At 44.1% G+C, this 18,808-nt stretch overlaps 1 protein-coding gene across 3 annotated transcripts in view; it reads left to right on the plus strand.

Moving 5' to 3' along the window:
* Window positions 1–18,808, plus strand: part of LOC143986526 (NACHT, LRR and PYD domains-containing protein 3-like) — a 262,440-nt gene that overhangs the window by 186,277 nt on the left and 57,355 nt on the right. For 2 of the 3 annotated variants that reach the window (XM_077484882.1, XM_077484884.1), the window contains exons 1-2: window positions 4,160–4,236; window positions 15,122–15,189. In XM_077484882.1, coding sequence (XP_077341008.1) covers window positions 15,153–15,189 — 37 coding nt within the window. In that variant the 5' untranslated portion in view covers window positions 4,160–4,236; window positions 15,122–15,152. Of the gene's footprint in view, window positions 1–4,159; window positions 4,237–15,121; window positions 15,190–18,808 lie in introns of those variants that run through there. The other variant, XM_077484883.1, reaches the window with a different exon arrangement.

Genomic DNA, 18,808 nt, shown 5'->3' on the forward strand with positions numbered 1-18,808 from the left:
TTGTACTAGATAGAGTGGGAATCTGACTTGATACAAAATAAATGAGAAATGCTGGTTTGCTTGTCGTCTTGTAGAGTGGAGCAGAGTTCTTGTTGTGTCTTCATCCAGCTTTAGTTATCCTGCTTTCGTTAAACTGCATCGGTGAAACTGCGCATCACTCGTGACAGAGCCACTCAGGAAAGAGCCACGAAGTCTGTGCCTGGGCCCAGTCTGCGCCACCCCATAGGTCGCTTTAAATTTATAGGGAGAGTAAGCAGGCATGCATTTCTCTAGTGGTCATCATAGGGTCTGATTTAAGACACCTGAATATGGGAGAGAAGATGTCCAATACCAGACACAAGCTAGGGTCGTAAAGCTAATTACTTTTCTTGATCACTCCAGCCAAAATGGGGTTTAGAATCAATCACCAGTAATGTTGCTATTGTAGTGTGGTTGTTATACAGCTAGCATTAAATATAGAAGTTTAAAGAGATGACAGCAGAAGACATTCACCAAATATGTTACAGCAATGTCAGTTCAGCAGGGGAGGGGAGCCGCTATTGGTGGATAGGGGTGTGGTACCTCTCATTCCGCCAATCACAGGGAGGGCCAGAGGCTTCACGGGCCTCAAAATGGCGGGTTGTCCTGGGTGTATGGAGCCGGTGTTCTGACAGATACAGTCCATCTATCAAAAAGTGTCTGCTCTGAACTGCGCAGGTGCAGCACTTGCGCAGTACGGAGCACAAGGAGATTTGGAAAATCTCCGAAGATGAACAGTGTCTGCGCCATGAGTCCAGGTGCAAGCCCCACCATCCAAGTGGACATAGGGTTGCACATATTAGAGGGCCCCTGGTGGGCTTTGTTCACTTGCCATGCTTCGGGCATGGCCTCGCTTCACTCGGCTCTTTTTATTATGACTATGTCCACTGGATGGTGGGGCTTGAACCTAGACTCACGGCGCAGGCACCGTTCATCTTCGTATATTTTCGGAATCTGCTAGTCCTGTGTACTGCGCATGCACAGTACACAGCGGACACTATCCGATGGGGGACACTATTTGACATGACACCGCCTGTGGCCTAATTCTAGTGCAATCGGCCGCTGGACTCTGAAAATTAGGCTGGAGCTGCTGCAGGGGATACAGGTAGGCTGGGTTTTGAGGCTCACCAGGATGGTTCCAGCACAGGATGGCATTAGATTGTGAAGGATTATGCGGAGCTCCTCAGCTACACGTCCTTCTTCTCACACAGTCGGACATGCCCCCCCACACTTACATGTTTGTTTTAGTTCATTAGCTCCCTACCTCTTCAAGCTGAACAACCAAGTTTTATATAAAATTGTTAAAAAGTTTGAAATGTTACAGAGTTTTCTTGCAATGATTTGCTTTCCTGTATGTCAATATGAAGAGCCTGTTTTGAAGATATACTGGTACATTTAGGGAAAACAGGTATGTAGGTGCTACAACCTTCCCACATAACAGCTCCACCTGGTGCTCAGACCTCCAGGCTGCCGACACCTCCAGCATACCAGACTAAGGAAAGGGATGGACGGCACTCAGGATGACATCCATAAAATGGTGTTCCTTTATTGAAAAGACATGTACAACGCTGTAAAAACAGCCTATGCATTTTGGATGGTCTGAGGCTGTTCTTACAGCGTTGTACATGTCTTTTCAATAAAGGAATTCCGTTTTATGGATGTCATCCTTAGTGCCGACCATCCGTTTCCTTACTCTGACACTGGTACATCTATTTTATTCTTTCTGTAGCACTAACCCCCGAAGGAGCTGCTGGTTTGATTGGGCTTACCGTTACCTTCTTCACCTCGATATGCGTCTAGGGGTGTCCCGTGGAAGATGGCCCAGTAACTTTAGAGACTGACGACAGATCCGCATAAAGGGATTTTTATTTGCAAAGACGTAGTTAACGAACAAAATAGGATCAGAGGGTTAGGAGGAAAGTTCAGGTACTCTTATTGTCAAAGTCGATAATGAAGGACTTGCTTACTTTGACTAAATCCAGAGAATAGCCATTCACAACTCGATGTTCACTCAAGTTGGATAGTCCGTCTCTCACAAGGCCGAGCAGCCAACAAGGTGCTTAACTCAGGAACAAGTCACCGCCACAGACGGTGTTGCAGAACATGTAGGAATAAGTCTCTGCCACAGACATAGTTGTAGAACATATAGGAAACTAGAATTTGTAGAACATTTGTGTGGTACCAGTATCTTTCAGCCAGTTCAGCGATACCCACAAGACTGGATTCACTTAGGTCCCTCAGCCTCACCAGGCTCTTGCTAAGAAGCCAACCCGTACGTGGCCTTCTTATGAAGAGTCCTCCCCTGGATAGCTACGAAGTTGTTGGGCCTCTCCACGACCGGAGATGGCATCAGACCACCTCGGAATCCTTTCTTTAGTTTCCTTGCCTCGGGCTAGCCAGCCCCGAGACACAGTCGGGTGGATCTGCCCCCCAGGATGTAGCCTTCCTGGGGGCTGGTCAGGAGGACCAGGACCATGGAGTCAGAACATACTTCTGGACCAGAACCCCAAACCACGTGACATCCACATCTTAAGTACCCTCTCCCAGAAAGCACAGCAAGAGTGACACTCCCACTGGGTGGGCTCCGAGAGAAAGTAACCTTAAAGCACCCAACCAGACCACAGTTCCATGCCTACCAGAAGAGACGGTGCCCCCTATGGCCAGCCCAAACACCCTATAGTCCAGTCAGACTGATTCTGAAGTCCAAATTTGGAATAATTATACCCAAACCAAACTGCGGTTCAGGGGTAACATTAACTTTCAAAACATATAGTGCGTACTCTTCAGGAGCCGACACTACATTTCTATAAGGAAAGTCAGAGTGTTATAACTTTGTCCTAACAAAAGCACTGGCCCCCTGAAAGAAAATAACTATGTCCAGCTCCTTTGTTTACATGGCCACAGATTCCCTTCATCTATATGTAGAACCCTCCTAGTTAGGTGCTGGGATGTCAGGTATATTTCGTTTTTTTTTGGGCTGTTCTGTATTCAGTGGAGCGGTGATTGATTGCTTTGGACTGATCAAGGTCTCACAGGCTGCAGGATTGATTGCTCCACCCTGGCTTCTGGAAAACTCAGAACATAGGAGTGGAATAGGCCAAAGGAGTATTCAGGATATTTATGAGGTCTCAGCCAATCCCTGGGGAGGTGTGCCCAGTAGGTGGCTGCACAGCACATAAAAAGCCTGAGGCCTACAGAAATTAATGTTCTTGTCCAGGAGGAGAAGTTCCCAGCCTGGAGGGCTGCTGCCCAGCTGAGATTTACTTGAGCTCATCAAGGTCCCGGCTATGCTAAAGCTGAGGAGGCTACTTGCTAAGAACCTCTGAAACTAAAGAAGGGGGATTTCACCTAGGATCCGGTCTGGAGAGTTCACTAAGGAAATTTCTGTCTGACGATGGAAGGAGGTATCCAAGTACCCGAGGACTTGTGAGTATAGACCTGAGGGCAGGATCTGGGTGACTGTTGCCGCTGTTAACCCCTGGTGCACTAAGACTTGCCGGTCCTGCAACATTGCTTATGGTGTCCCAGTGCTGTCAATTCCCTGAGTTACCATTGAAGGGACTCTTCCAAGAAGTATCTGCAGAGTGAAGAGGGTCCTCCTAGTACTGTTTAGTGTCCCTCGGCTCCCTGTATCCTATCCAAGTTGTTCAGCAATATATAAAGAAATCTGCAAGAATGTTGGTTGATTTCTGAGGACATTCAATAGATGGAGATACCAAGCTTTCCCATCCCTCCACCCTCAGTCCCCCATCCATGGCAGATAGACATGCAGTTTGCTGGTTGAATAGCTCTGCAGATCTTTTTTTATGAATAGACCCCCTTAGGCTGGCCATACATTATACAATTCCCCAAAACCATATAATATAAGGTCAAACCTAAAGACTTTACATTTGCATGCAATCAGGCTGACCCTTGCACTACATAGTTGAAGGTAAATCTAAAGGAAATAAATAAGAAAAAATTGTATAATGTATGACAAGCCTCTTGATGAGACGTGTTCAGCTCATTACACAAGATGAGGAATGTGGACACGCTCAGTGTTGGGCTGTGTTGGAGAATAACGACGTCTGAATAGTCTATACGGGTGGAGGGGTGTTATGTTACTGGAATTCTCCTCCCCCACATCTCCACCTCCAAGGCAGAAAAACATCTTTGCTCACTAGAACTATTTCCAGAAGAGAACAAACAATCTGAGGATGTATGGACAGATCTAACAAGGTGAGACACCAAGCATTCTTATTTTTATATATGTAACACAATATATTTTTTTATTTTTTATTAGAGAATACCAATAATTACAAAGAATGCTAATTAAAGAATGTATCACACAGAGTGGTGCTGTGGATACATAGGAGGTATAATAAGTGCCACATCCCAATTAATATTCTACAAAAAATACAAAAGGTGGGTCTTCTGGACTTTTTAGGCACCATATATAAAACAATCATAGAATAAAGGATAAAAAAAAAAAGAAAAAAAAATCAACATTTTATTAAGAACATATTTTTTCCATTGTACTGAACAACAGAGATTGCTAAAAGAACATCTAATCACAGCAGGACTCATATCCTCCATAATATACAGACTATACCGCCATTTCACATTTTCACTTTTGGAAATAGATAGTAAACATTTAATACATAATCTTCAGAAATATGATTATTCTACTCGCGGTATTAGGTGTACTGCTTGAGAAGGAGAAAGCTCTACATGTTTCGCATGTTTTAACACGCTTCTTCTGGAGCGAGAGATTTGTGTGACTAGTAAACTAACAAAGAAACAAGATTATTATTATTAATTAATCATACAAAAATATTATACAACATCACATCCCTAACAAAATAGGTACTAAACAACATGATTCAACACATGATATATTGCAGATTCAATAACAGAGATAGGGATCAGATTGTCAAAGCCAGGGGGAGGCCAACAGCGTCTATAGGTCACCATGGGGACATGTAAAACATAATTGCCAAAATTTTAATAATAAAAAAAGGAACAAAAAGAAAAGAAAACTCACTCAAAAAAGAGTAGGTTCAAAATAAAGGGACACCAATAGGCTGATTCCCAATATATAGAAGACTGCTGCAGTTTCAATGTTCAAATGGTTGATAGCAACAAAGAGCAGGCATCAATACCTCTAGTTCAGGAGAGAGGATTTTTTTTATTTTATCTTGTTATATTTCTTGGCCACGGTACCCTAAGAGTAAGAGAGCCACCAATTATTTAGTAAATCACAAGGGCAATCATAATACAATAAAATATATTAGGAGCACTCAACACACCGTAAAGTATGGCCTCTCCTGCAATCATCTAGTGTTTGTAAGCCTGAAATCAGGAGACTGTATAAATCAGTAGTTGTCTCAAACCGGGTGGAACATCCGATTCAGACAAGAAAGTTTCCCTGTGTAATTGCACCAGAGCCAGTAATCTGTAACAGCGGTGTGATAAAGTTAAAAGTTTAAAGTTTGGAGCCGCGCGGCCCCCCCACCCCAAAGCACCTTGTCCCCATGTTGATGAGGACAAGGGCCTCTTCCCGACAACCCTGGCCGTTGGTTGTCGGGGTCTGCGGGCGGGGGGCTTATCGGAATCCGGGAGCCCCCTTTAATAAGGGGGCCCCCGGATACCGGCCCCCCACCCTATGTGAATGAGTATGGGGTACAATGTACCCCTACCCATTCACCTGTGAAAAAAAGTACAAAAAAAAACACAACACAGGGTTAAAATATTTTATTGCACAGCTCCGGGGGTCTTCCGTCTTCGGGGGTCTTCTCGCCGGACACCTCCGCTATCTTCTTGTAGCTCTTTTGCTAGCGGAGGAGTCCGGCTTTCTTCCTCCCCGCCGCCGGCCTCTTCTTCCGACTTCGGGGGTCTTGTCCCCCTCTTCGGTTCTTCTGCCGGGCCACCGCGCCTTCTTCTAGCTCTTTTAGAGGCGGTGGCCCGGTCTTCTGTCGCCGCCTTCCGTTGTTCTTCTTCTTCTTCTTCTTCTTCTTCTTCTTCTTCTTCTTCTTCTTCTTCTTCTTCTTCTTCTTCTTCTTCTCCAGGAGATGTTGACACGTCGCTCTCTCCGGCCGGAATGCCAGAGCCGCCCTGCGCTGCCACTTATATAGTGCCAATGGGGCGGTGTCACATGGTATATGTCACATGGGTTGGTCACATGGGTTGATGTCACATGGGGACTATGACATCGTAAGGAGGCGGGGTCACAATGTGACATCAACCCATGTAACCAACCCATGTGACATATACCATGTGACACCGCCCCATTGTCACTATATAAATGGCAGCGCAGGGCGGCTCTGGCATTCCGGCCCGGAGAGAGCGTCGTGTCAACATCTCCTGGAGAAGAAGAAGAAGAACAAGAAGAAGAAGAAGAACGGAAGGCGGCGACGGCGACAGCGGCGACAGAAGACCGGGCCACCGCCTGCAAAAGAGCTACAAGAAGGCGCGGTGGCCCGGCAGAAGAACCGAAGAGGGGGACAAGACCCCCGAAGTCGGGAGAAGAGGCCGGCGGCGGGGAGGAAGAAAGCCGGGCTCCTCCGCTAGCAAAAGAGCTACACGAAGATAGCGGAGGAGTCCGGCGAGAAGACCCCCGAAGACGGAAGACCCCCGGAGCTGTGCAATAAAATATTTTTTCTCGTGTGTTGTGTTTTTTTTTTGGGTACTTTTATTTTACAGGTGAATGGGTAGGGGTACATTGTACCCCATACTCATTCACATAGGGTGGGGGGCCGGTATCCGGGGGCCCCCTTATTAAAGGGGGCTCCCGGATTCCGATAAGCCCCCCGCCCGCAGACCCCGACAACCAACGGCCAGGGTTGTCGGGAAGAGGCCCTTGTCCTCATCAACATGGGGACAAGGTGCTTTGGGGTGGGGGGGCCGCGCGGCCCCCCCTTCCCCAAGGCACCCCCCATGTTGAGGGCACGCGGCCTGGTACGGCTCAGGAGGGGGGGCGCGCTCGCTCGCCCCCCTTTCCTGGCCGGCCGGGTAGCGTGCTCGGACAAGGGTCTGTTGTGGACTTTGGGGGACCCCCACGCCGATTTTTTTCAGCGTTGGGGTTCCCCTTTAAGTCCATTCCAGGCGCGAACCCCGCCTACCTTGACACGCCTTCAAAATGAGCGGACTTTCCTCCGAGCGGGAACAGTTTGCTCATTTCGAAAGTAGCCTACACACGGGCGGACTGTTCGCTCAAACAAAGTTTCAGCGGACAGTTTTTCGGAATTTCCGAAAGACTTTGTCCGTCAAACTGTCCGCTGAAACTGTCCGCTGAAAGCCCACACACGGGCGGACTGTCCGCTGAAACACTGTTCAGCGGACAAAGTTGAGCGAACAGTCCGCCCGTGTGTACGCGGCCAGAGTACTCACATTTGCATTATGTAAAAAAAATCAAAACAAACACGAGCAACGAGCTCACCGTCATCACTTCCGGTGCCTGTACGTCCCGACACGTGTTTGTCATGGTAATGTGACTTCATCAGGAGATGATGATATTTTAGTATATCACTTGCACTTATGCACATTGTCACTTTATTTGTTATTTGCCTACATATGGCTGTATGATATGCAGCATTGCATTGTGTACATTCTTCCACACCCTGTGCTTGGTATTTATTTTACAGCGCAGAACTATATTATATTTAGTTATTTTAAGGTTTGGGTATCACCTCCAGTGTTTTCAGCACTATGCATTTTATTTATCTAGTGGTGCGGCATATGTTTATTTGAAATGCATTGCCCTTCCAGTGATCCTTGCTGTAGAGATAAGTTATAGATGGGAGCAGTGACCATTTTTTGTAACATTCATACTCTATCTATAAGTATATGTAGCATGACCCCCTTGGGGACTGCTTGGATTTACCTGCTCATCTGCACCTCCATGACCTTGTGAACATTCCAACCCACCTGACACTCTGGGTTCAGACATCTTTGCACCACATTAAAGTAATAAGTCAAACAACTCAGTGTATTATATGCTATTAACGTTTAACCACTTCCCACCCGGCCAATGCACATATACGGCCGGGTGGGAGCCGTCTACTTCTGATAGGAAGTTCAGGAACGTCCATCAGAAGGAGCTGGATCGCAGTGGCGCGATCCCGATGTGCCCGTGTCACCCGGACATGGAGCATCTCATATCGGCAGGAGGGCTCTGTGATTGGCCCACCTGATCACATGACGGCCGTGTCCAATCATGGCCGTCATGTGATGTAAACAAACAGCCAGTTGCTAGGCAATCTGCTCCTCCTCTCCTCACACAGAAGTCATCGCTGAGGAGAGGAGAGCAGATCGCTGCAGCCGGCTGGTGATCAGTGAGTATGGGCTGTTTTTTTTACAGCTTTTTACTCACTGATCACCAGTCTAGTGTAAACACAAATCACCACACAGTGTAAACACAATGTCCCCAAACATGTCCCCAAAACATACATGTCCCCAAATAATAAAAACACATGTCCCTAATAATAAAAACACGTCCCTCACATATGTCCCACTAAAATCACATGTCCCAATGATTATCTGCACACATATGTACGTGATCACCTGCACACATATGTACATGATCATTTGCGTACATATGTCTGTGATCACACAAACCAATTATTATACACTTAACGGAATTTTTTTTACCAAAAACATGTAGCAGAATACATTTTGGCTTAAATTTATGACAAAATTAGATTTTATTGGATTTCTTTTAAAATAGAAAAAAGAAAATATTGTTTTTTTTCCAAATTTCTGCTTTTTTTGCGCTTATATCGCAAAAAATAAAAAACGGAGTCGTGAATAAATACCACCAAAATAAAGCTCTATTTGTGCGAACAAAATGATAAAAATTTCATTTGGGTACAGTGTAGCACGACCGCGCAATTGTCACTGAAAGCACTAGAGCGATGAAAGCTGAAAATTGGGCTGGGAAGGAAGGTGCCCTGTATTGAAGTGGTTAATGGAATAACTCACAGAGAATATTGTACCACATTGAGATCATATCCCCCTTATGTATTTATACATGGAGATCATATCCCCCTTATGTATTTATACATGGTGATCATATCCCCCTTATGTATTTATACATGGTGATCGTATCCCCCCTTATGTATTTATACATGGTGATCATATCCTCCTTATGTATTTATACATGGTGATCATATCCCCCCTTATGTATTTATACATGGAGATCATATCCCCCTTATGTATTTATACATGGTGATCATATCCCCCTTATGTATTTATACATGGTGATCATATCCCCCTTATGTATTTATACATGGTGATCATATCCCCCTTATGTATTTATACATGGTGATCATATCCTCCTTATGTATTTATACATGGAGATCCTATCCTCCTTATGTATTTATACATTGAGATCATATCCCCCTTATGTATTTATACATGGAGATCATATCCCCCTTATGTATTAATACACGGTGATCATTGTAACAATATCACATACTGGACACAAGAAAAGCTGTAGCTAGTGGCCATGTTATTTGAGAAACTCGGGGCAGCCATGACAGCTTGGCTAACAGTTAAACTTTGCAGTAGAAATCTGAACCCTCTCCCTCCTCCCTTATTTCCAGGAATTCATAGCTTTATACTTCAAAGAAGTTGTTATCTCACCCTAGAGAACCATCATTAGGCCTGTGAAAACAACTAATGTTGGCCTGGCAGGATGTCCAGGCCTATCATAAAACTGTCACCCTCTCAATCCAGAGAACCAACAGATACCAGTCGTAAATAGACATGTGCATTCGTTTTCATCTGAATTTCAGGTATTTTTGTTATTGTTTTAACAAATGATAACGAACGTGCAGAATCCGAAAACCAAAAAATCCAACATAAACAAATGCTTTATTATTTTGTTGCAACAGTTAATATAGATAGGAGATTCAAAATGACGCTGACAATAGCGATCTGTGTCCATCGAACCTGTGGTTGAATGTGCCTAACTTTAGCTCTATTAGTTCAAGATTATTCTACATAGAGAGAAAAGATTTGATATGAAGATTCGGCGAAGCAGTCGCCGCAAATGGACATTTTTGGTCAAATGCTCTGCCCATAGGCTATAGAAGAATTCTAATGTTGGTTGACTAATATTAATAATGAATAAATATAATAATTACTAGTGTCATACAACATTAGAGTTCTACTATAGCTTGTAGGTGGAACATTCGACTGGAAATGTACGATTTCGGTGTCGTACAGTTTAGCTGCTCCGTCAAATCTTAGAACATTCAACAGATGCCATAAGCCTTCAATGACAGATTCAACCTTAATTATTTCGGATTGTCGGACGAATGCATTTTTTACGAAACAAAATAAATAAAAACAAATTTTGGGCGTAACTAAATAAATGTATTTTTTGGACAAAAACTAAATTCTGAAACAAAATATTTCAGAGTCTACATGTCTAGTCGTAAATACCTTAATACAGATAAATCTTAAACAGTTGGGATAGTTCTGAAATTTCAGCATGTTTCATAACTTCCAAATTAATAATAGCACAGCCATAATATGGACATATTTAGTTTCCTCAAATAATTTGTAACATTTCAAGTCCAGACACCCCTATGTCAGATTATATGGGAAACCACTGGTACCCCTTATTTCTCCTAGCTAGGGATGAGCCAAACACCCCCGGGTTCGGTTCACACCAGAACATATCGAACAGGCAAAAAATTCTGAAGAACACACGAACACCGTTAAAGTCTATGGGACAGGAACATGAAAAATTAAAAGTTATTGTCATAAAAAGTGTTTGGGGACCCGGGTCCTGCCCCAAGTGACATGTATCAATATAACTTTTTTTTTTAAAACATCCGTTTTTTTGGGAGCAGTGATTCTATTAATGCTTAACCACTTCAGCCCTGGTGTATAGTCATATGACGCCCGCAGATGGGATCTCCCATCCTGGGCGGGCGCGAGCACCTGCGTCATTGCTCGGGACCCGGAGAGCATGCCCGGCGGCCGCGATGTCCGTCGGACAACCGTGATTGCTCGGGAACACAGCAGGACCATGGATCTGTGTATGTAAACACACAGATCCACATCCTGTCAGTGGAGAGGAGACCAATGGTGTGTTCTCAGTACAGAGGAAGACTGATCGGTCTCCTCCCCTTGTGAGTCCCCTCCCTCCACAGTTAGAATCACTCCCATAGGGAACATATTAACCCCTGCAGCGCCCTCTGGTGTTAACCCCTTCCCTGCCAGTCACATTTACACAGTAATCAGTGCAAGTTTATAGCACAAATCGCTGTGTAAATGTGAATGGTCCCAAAAATTTGTCAAAGGTGTCCAATGTGTCCGCCATAATGTCACAGTCACGAAAAAAATGCAGATTGCCACCATTACTAGTAAAAAAATGCCATAAATCTGTCCCCTATTTTGTAGATGCTATCACTTTTGCATAAACCAATCAATATACGCTTATTGCGATTTTTTTTTTTTTTTACCAAAAATATGTAGAAGAATACATATTGGCCTAAACTGAGGAAAAAAATGTTTTTATTTTTAAAAATGTGATATTTATTATCGCAAAAAGGAGAAAATAGTGTTTTTTTTTTTTCAAAATTGTCGCACTTTTTTGTTTATAGTGCAAAAAATACAAACCGCAGAGGTGATCAAATACCACCAAAATAAAGCTCTATTTGTGGGGAAAAAAAGGACATCAATTGTTTGGGTACAACTTCACATGACCATGCAATTGTCAGTTAAAGAGGCGCAGTGCCAAATCACAAAAAAGTGCTCTGGTAAGGAAGGGGGTAAAATCCTCTGGGGCTGAAGTGGTTAAAGTGAAACAGTAAAAATGAAATATTGCTTCAGATATCGTGCCTGGGGGGTGTCTATAGTATTCCTGTAAAGTAGCACAGTTTTCCCGTGTTTAGAACAATCCCACAGCAAAATGACATTTCTAAATAAAAATTGTCATTTGAAACTGATCGTGTCTGTAATGAATTGTCGGGTCTCGGCAATATAGATAAAATTCATGAAAAAAAGTGCATGGGTTGCCCCAGTCCATTACCAGGCTCTTTGGGTCTGGTATGTATATTAAGGAGAACCCCAAACCAAAACATAAAACAAAATGGCGGGGGTCCCCATAAAATCCATACCAGGATCTTCAGGTCTGATATGGAAATTAAGGGGAACCCTGCACCAAATTAAAAAGAAATGACGTAGGGTCCCCCCAAAATCAATACCAGATCCTTATCTGAGCACGCAACCTGGCAGGCTGTAGGAAAAGAGGGAGGACAAGAGAGCACCCCCCTGAACCATACCAGGCCACATGCCCTCAACATGGGGAGGGTGCGTTGGAGTAGCCCCACAAAGCACCTTGTCCCCATGTTGATGCGGACAAGGGCCTCATCCCCACAACCCTTGCCCGGTGGTTGTGGGGGTATGCGGGCGGGGGGCTTATCAGAATCTGGAAGCCCCCTTTAACAAGGGGACCCCCAGATCCCAGCCCCCCTATGTGAATTGGTAACAGGGTACATTGTAAATTGTAAAAAATGTAAATTGTAAAAAAGACAAGTCCTTTATTAACCACTTAAGGACCAGGCCTCTTTTTCAGACTTGGTGTTTACATGTTTAAAACAGTTTTTTTTGCTAGAAAATTACTTAGAACCCCCAAACATTTTATATTGTTTTTTTTTCTAACACCCTAGAGAATAAAATGGCGGTCATTGAAATACTTTTTTTTACACCTTATTTGCGCAGCGGTCTTACAAGCGCACTTTTTTGGGAAAAAATTCACTTTTTTAAATAAAAAAATAAGACAGCAGTAAAATTAGCCCAATTTTTTTTTTATATTGTGAAAGATAATGGTACGCCGAGTAAATTGATACCCAACATGTCACGCTTCAAAATTGCGCCCGCTCGTGGAATGGTGTCAAACTTTTAGCCTCAAAAATCTCCATAAGCGACACTTAAAAAATTCTACAGGTTGCATTTTTTGCGTTACAGTGGAGGTCTAGGGCTAGAATTATTGCTCTCGCTCTACCGATCGCGGCGATACCTCACATGTGTGGTTTCACCACCGTTTTCATATGCGGGCGCTACTCACGTATGCACTCGCTTCTGTGTGCGAGCTCGTCGTGACGGGGTGTTTTTAATTTTTTTTTTTTTTTCTTATTTATTTTAATTGATTTTATTTATTTTTACACTGTTTAAAAAAAAAAAATGGATCACTTTTATTCCTATTACAAGGAATGTAAACATCCCTTGTAATAGAAAAAAGCATGACAGGTCCTCTTAAATATGAGATCTGGGGTCAAAAAGTCCTCAGATCTCATATTTGGGCTAAAATGCAAAAAAAAAAAAATAAATAAATAAAAAAAGAAAATCTGATATTTAAAAAAAATATACCTTTAAGAGGTATGGGCGGATGCGCCGCGGAGACCACCGTTATCGTACAGCCGACCGCCGCCTGAAGTGATGGATATCTCGGTTGTGGCAGCAGCTGCTGCCGTTACCGAGATATCCCTCTTCAAAAATAGGATGTACATCGTCGTGCGGCGGTCGGCAAGTGGTTAAAGAATAAAAAAAAAATGTCCCACAATGTAAATCCATGCTGCCTGACAAACCGAAGAAAAAAAGCCGCAACCGTTTCACATCCATGGTAGGCTCCTGAAAAAGCGACGCTTCTTCTGGGTGACACTTCTTATATAGCTAAGGGCGGGGCCACCAGGTGATGTAAACAAGTAACCCCACCACTCTGACGCCATGGGGGCTTCCCGCAGGCTTCCTTACTCCTATGGTCCTCCTGTGTTCCTCTGGTTCCCCTCGTGCTCCTCTGGTTCCCCTCCTTTACCCCCCCTGCACTGGTACCCCCACAGCGCTCACCTCCTCCCCCTTGTTGTGTAGTGCAGGCTGAATAAAAAATGTGATCCTCATCATGGAGAAGCTCATAATATGATCTGGGTGGCAGCTACACAAAGTTATAACATATTCTTCCTTGGCACCCATTCTCCTGGTCTTTCCTTCCCCCGCTCTCCATCTAGATTACCTACAGCAGCAGACAGGATGGATAGTGGGGGAAGGAAAGACCAGGAAAGTGAGTGCCGAGGAAGGTTGTGTTATAACCTTGTGTTGCTGTCTTCCTGATCATATGATGGGCTTCTCTGTGCTCAGTATCATGTTTTTATTCAGCCTACACTACATGACTAGCCAGGAAGAAGATGTGAGCAATGCAGGGGTACCAGAGGAGGGGGACAGAGGAGTGAAGGGGGGCATGTTCTGAAGAAGGGGCAGGAACCGGCGTGGCAGCTGGGTCAGCTTTGACGGGTATGTACCGATCCCTGAATTTTCCTTCTGCAGCAGTTGAAAGCTAGGGGGAGGTAAAGGAGGAGAAGCGGCTTTTCAGCTGTTGCAGGAGGATCAGTACCAGCTGCAGCACCCCTCTCAATGCTGCACCCAGGGCAGCCTCCCCCCTGCCCCCTGGTTTCGTCCCTGGCCAGGAATATTAATAGGTCATGAATAATTATAATTATATATAAAAAAACTTACATATCAGTATACTGTACAGTATAGTCTGTGCTAAAGGAATGTACACAGATCCCACCCATTAAAGTGTCCTGTACACCTTTCCCTGACAAAGTGGCCACTAAAGAGACACAAAATTCATTAATGGTGTTTAACCTTTTTATGAACAATAATTACCGACCTTCCTGAAGAATCCACTTGGAAGCATCTTATTATTGAATGGAGGTCTCTGCTGATCACACATCGCTTCTATTTTGGCGTATTCTCATTTTTATTACCTGACCTCTCTATAGACATCTTACTGGCTGATCCTTTGGTGCTGGTTAGTACCAGTCTTGGCTATGAATGGCACAGATTTGTGGAGGTGACACCTAAATATATGGGCATGTAAAAATTGGGGCCTTAAACAGGGTAAAATTCCTTTGTGACCCCCGAGATACCAATCAGATGAATGCTGGAATGAAGTTATTTATTGACCATCATAGTTATGGGCTGTAAATGACAGAAGTCCATTTCAGATCTTCCCAGATTGGACACCTAGACAGCCAATCGTTATTCACATAAGGAAGCAAATTCCTGTTCATTGCACTACAAATTATTTTATTATTGTTTGGTCTCTTTCCAGGTGATGTCATCTCGGGTCATCTTCTGATGTCATGGCGACCTCTTCCTCCTCATCCTCCTCCCCACAAGGTATGACTGCTGATCCTGACCATCCTTTCCAATGTTTTCCTCCATCTCACATCTCCAGAGATTGGAATTAGATGATAGGACATCTTATGTCTCCATAGTCTGGACATTTCCTGTAGACATCTGGTCAGTCCACCCATTAGAAGAGTTCAGGATCTTTTCATCAACTCCACCATCACATTCCCGTCTCTTCAGATTGTATTTATCATTGATGGAAATGATCTTCTGAGATGGTCCAGTGATCCATAATGACTGGAGGACCCCAAATGTTATGGTGATTAGTGTAGTGGTCGGGGGAATCCTTTGTCTATAATCCTAAGGAGAAAACAGCCCCGTGTCACATGACACATACTGCTGGGAGATTTGGGGGTAATCAGAGTTCTTAGTTCACACTGATCAGATACATCATTATTCAGGGGGGAGGTTTCTTAAATGATTTATAGTTTATTTTAGTTAACTATGAAACAATAATGTTTAAAACCCCTACATATACATTAGGAGGTCTATATATACATAAAAATATTATGAGCTTGTGTCATTTCTACAACCATCACTGATAATCCCCATAATTTGTCTAACAGGTTTACTTCCTATAATCTTCAGCTCCATCTAGTGGCCATAATACAGTATTTTCTTGATATACCTCAACCAGTAATATATGACATTATGGCCACTAGATGGAGCTGAAGATTATAGGAAATAAACATATTACACACATTATGTGAATTATTAATGAAGGTAATTATTTTAATAAATAGCCCCCTAATATATATTTTTTTAACAAATGGCTCCCAATATTCATCCGAGATGTAACTTACCACTATGGAAGCAATCATGTTAGATTACCACAGTGAAACCAATCTCTCCATAGGATAATGTACATATAGACATATTGGGGGATAATTTAATTTCCCTTCCCTCCTATATGCTCTTTATAGCATTGCCAGCTGCCAGTACAGACTTGCAGTGCCTTGAAAAAGTATTCATACCCCTTGAACTTTCCACATTTTGTCATGTTACAACCAAAAACATAAATGTATTTTATTGGGATTTATTATGATAGACCAGGGATTTGCAATTAGCGGACCTCCAGCTGTTGCAGAACTACAAGTCGCATGAAGCATAGAAAGACTCTGACAGCCACAAGAATGACACCCAGAGGCAGAGGCATGATGGGACTTGTAATTTTGCAACAGATGGAGGTCTGATAATTGCATATCCCTGTGATAGACAAACACAAAGTGGACATTAATTTTAAAGTTAAAGGAAAATGAAAAATGGTTTTCAAAATGTTTTACAAATAAATATGTGAAAAGAGAACTGTGACGGAACCGATCCCACACTCCGATTGAGTGCTTCTGTCAGTATACCGCTTCCTAAGTCTGAATATAGAGATCAGATATTCCAACCATTCACAAGCACAAAACAAGACGAGACTTGATTAGTGCTAACATGGACTGATTTATTAGAACCAAAATGCCAAGTATTTATAATACAGTAGAAGACTAAAACCTAACCTAAATAGCATGAGCTGATTATCTAAATCAACACTCAGACTAGTTGACTGAGGGATAGGACTTTTCGGCTCCTAGCTCACTAACAATGCAATAAACATTACCATAAACATAAACACAGGGTTAATTAGCACAAACAACAATGTGTGAATACTCAGACTAGACTCATTTACACAACAGACAGGTGGCTGAAGTTCATGACATTAGCAGGATGCCTGTGGCCAATCATAGCTCAGGCTGTGTAGTACACGCCCCACACTATATAAGGCCACCAGCACGGCGGCCTTATGTAGTGTGTTGGCGTCTGCAGGAGTTAGTGGGTGTTCTCTGTGTACCTTCAGCGCAGTATACACCTGTATCTACCTATTTAACATTATTGCTCTTCTCTAATTGAGCTATCAGCCATCTGCAGGAGTTTCTGGGTGTTGTCTGCGTGCCCTGAGTGCAGTATACACCTTTATCCACCTATATAGCTATATTTCTCTTCTGTAATTGAGCTATCAGCCATCTGCAGGCGTTTCTGGGTGTTGTCTGTGTGACCTGAGTGCAGTATACAACATTATCCACCTTGCCTCCAGCACAGCACTGTATACACTGGTATCTACCCTTTAATTCCTGTTGTTCTATAATAAAGGCATCTGCAGGAGTTAGTGGGTGTTGTGTGCCTCCAGCACAATATACACTACCCAATTTCTGGTTTTCCCATCTCCCTTCAGGCCATTACCATGTCTGGAAGGCCAACAAGGAGAGGCAGACAGGCACGAGCTGATAAAAGAGGGCAAACAGGCTCTGTGTCTAGAGACAACAGTGCTGGTCGTGGACACGGTGCATCATAATCAGCACGTGGCCGTGAGACACGCTTGTCCTTATTTTCGGAAGCTGGACGCGTTGAGCCACATCATGCCGAAGACTTGGTAGAGTGGATGACCAAGCCCTCTTCATCCTCCTCATCCTCTCTCACCCAGGCTCAGGGTACTAGCAAAGCAGCTGCCAACGCATCCTCTTCCCTCGTCTCAATGTCATTATCAGTAACTCCTTCCCTAGACCCACCACGTCCCCCTGAGGAGTCTCCTGAACTCTTTGAGCACAGTGTTGGGTACATGCTTCAGGAGGATACCCAGTGTTTTGTAGGCTCTGATGATGATACTCAGCTAGAGGAAGGCAGTAGCGTGAGCGCAGAGAGAGGGGATGCTCAAGAAGGACAGCAATCTAGCAGTCATGTTCCACACGCTGCAGCATACTGCCAGGTTTGCTCCAGCGATGAAGAGGTAGAGGATGATGAGGGCACTGACTCCACGTGGGTGCCTGGTAGGAGAGAGGAGGAGGAGGCACATCTCAAATGAGGCAGGATGCCCTCCGGGGGCCAGCTTAGGGGCAGCACACTGACTAAATCACACCGCAGAGCTCCGCCTGTGCAGGGTGCTGCCTCTGCGCGTTATTCTAAATGTTATTTGGTGTGGGCCTTTTTTGAGACGAGTGCATCAGATCGCACCGCTGCTATTTGCAACATATGTCTCAAGCGTATCTCGCGTGGCCAAAACATCAGCCGCTTGGGCACCACATGCTTGACCAGACACATGTTGACTTGCCATGCAGCTCGTTGGCAAGCGTACCTCAAAGACCCACACCAAAGAACAAAGCGGACCTCTCTTTGCTCCTCATCAGTTGGGATCTCCAACCCCACTAGACCTTCAGTCCTCTCTGAAACCTGCTCTGAGAGGAATGAAGGTGTAGAATTAGGTTTGTCACAGCCAAGTGCTTCCGGGCACTCTGCTAGTAGTACACCCACGTCCGATTGTAGCAGGCAAATTTCCCTGCCCCAGCTGCTGGACCGTAGAAAGACATTCACTCCCAGCCATACACATGCCCAGCAGTTGAATACTAGCTTGGCTAAATTGCTAGCACTTCAACTGCTACCTTTTCAGTTGGTAGACTCAGCCCCCTTCCGTGAGTTTGTGCAATGTGCGGTTCCTCAGTGGCAGGTCCCCAAACACAACTTTTTCTCATGGAAGGCGATTCCGGCTCTCTACCGGCATGTGGAAGGCAATGTCCTTGCCTCGCTGTACAGGATGGACAGCGGTAAGGTGCATATTACCACTGACTCATGG

Source organism: Lithobates pipiens, unplaced genomic scaffold (genome assembly GCF_037356315.1).
Source record: "Lithobates pipiens isolate NorthernLeopardFrog02 unplaced genomic scaffold, aLitPip1_a1.2 Scaffold_167, whole genome shotgun sequence".
NCBI classification, from domain to species: domain Eukaryota; kingdom Metazoa; phylum Chordata; class Amphibia; order Anura; family Ranidae; genus Lithobates; species Lithobates pipiens.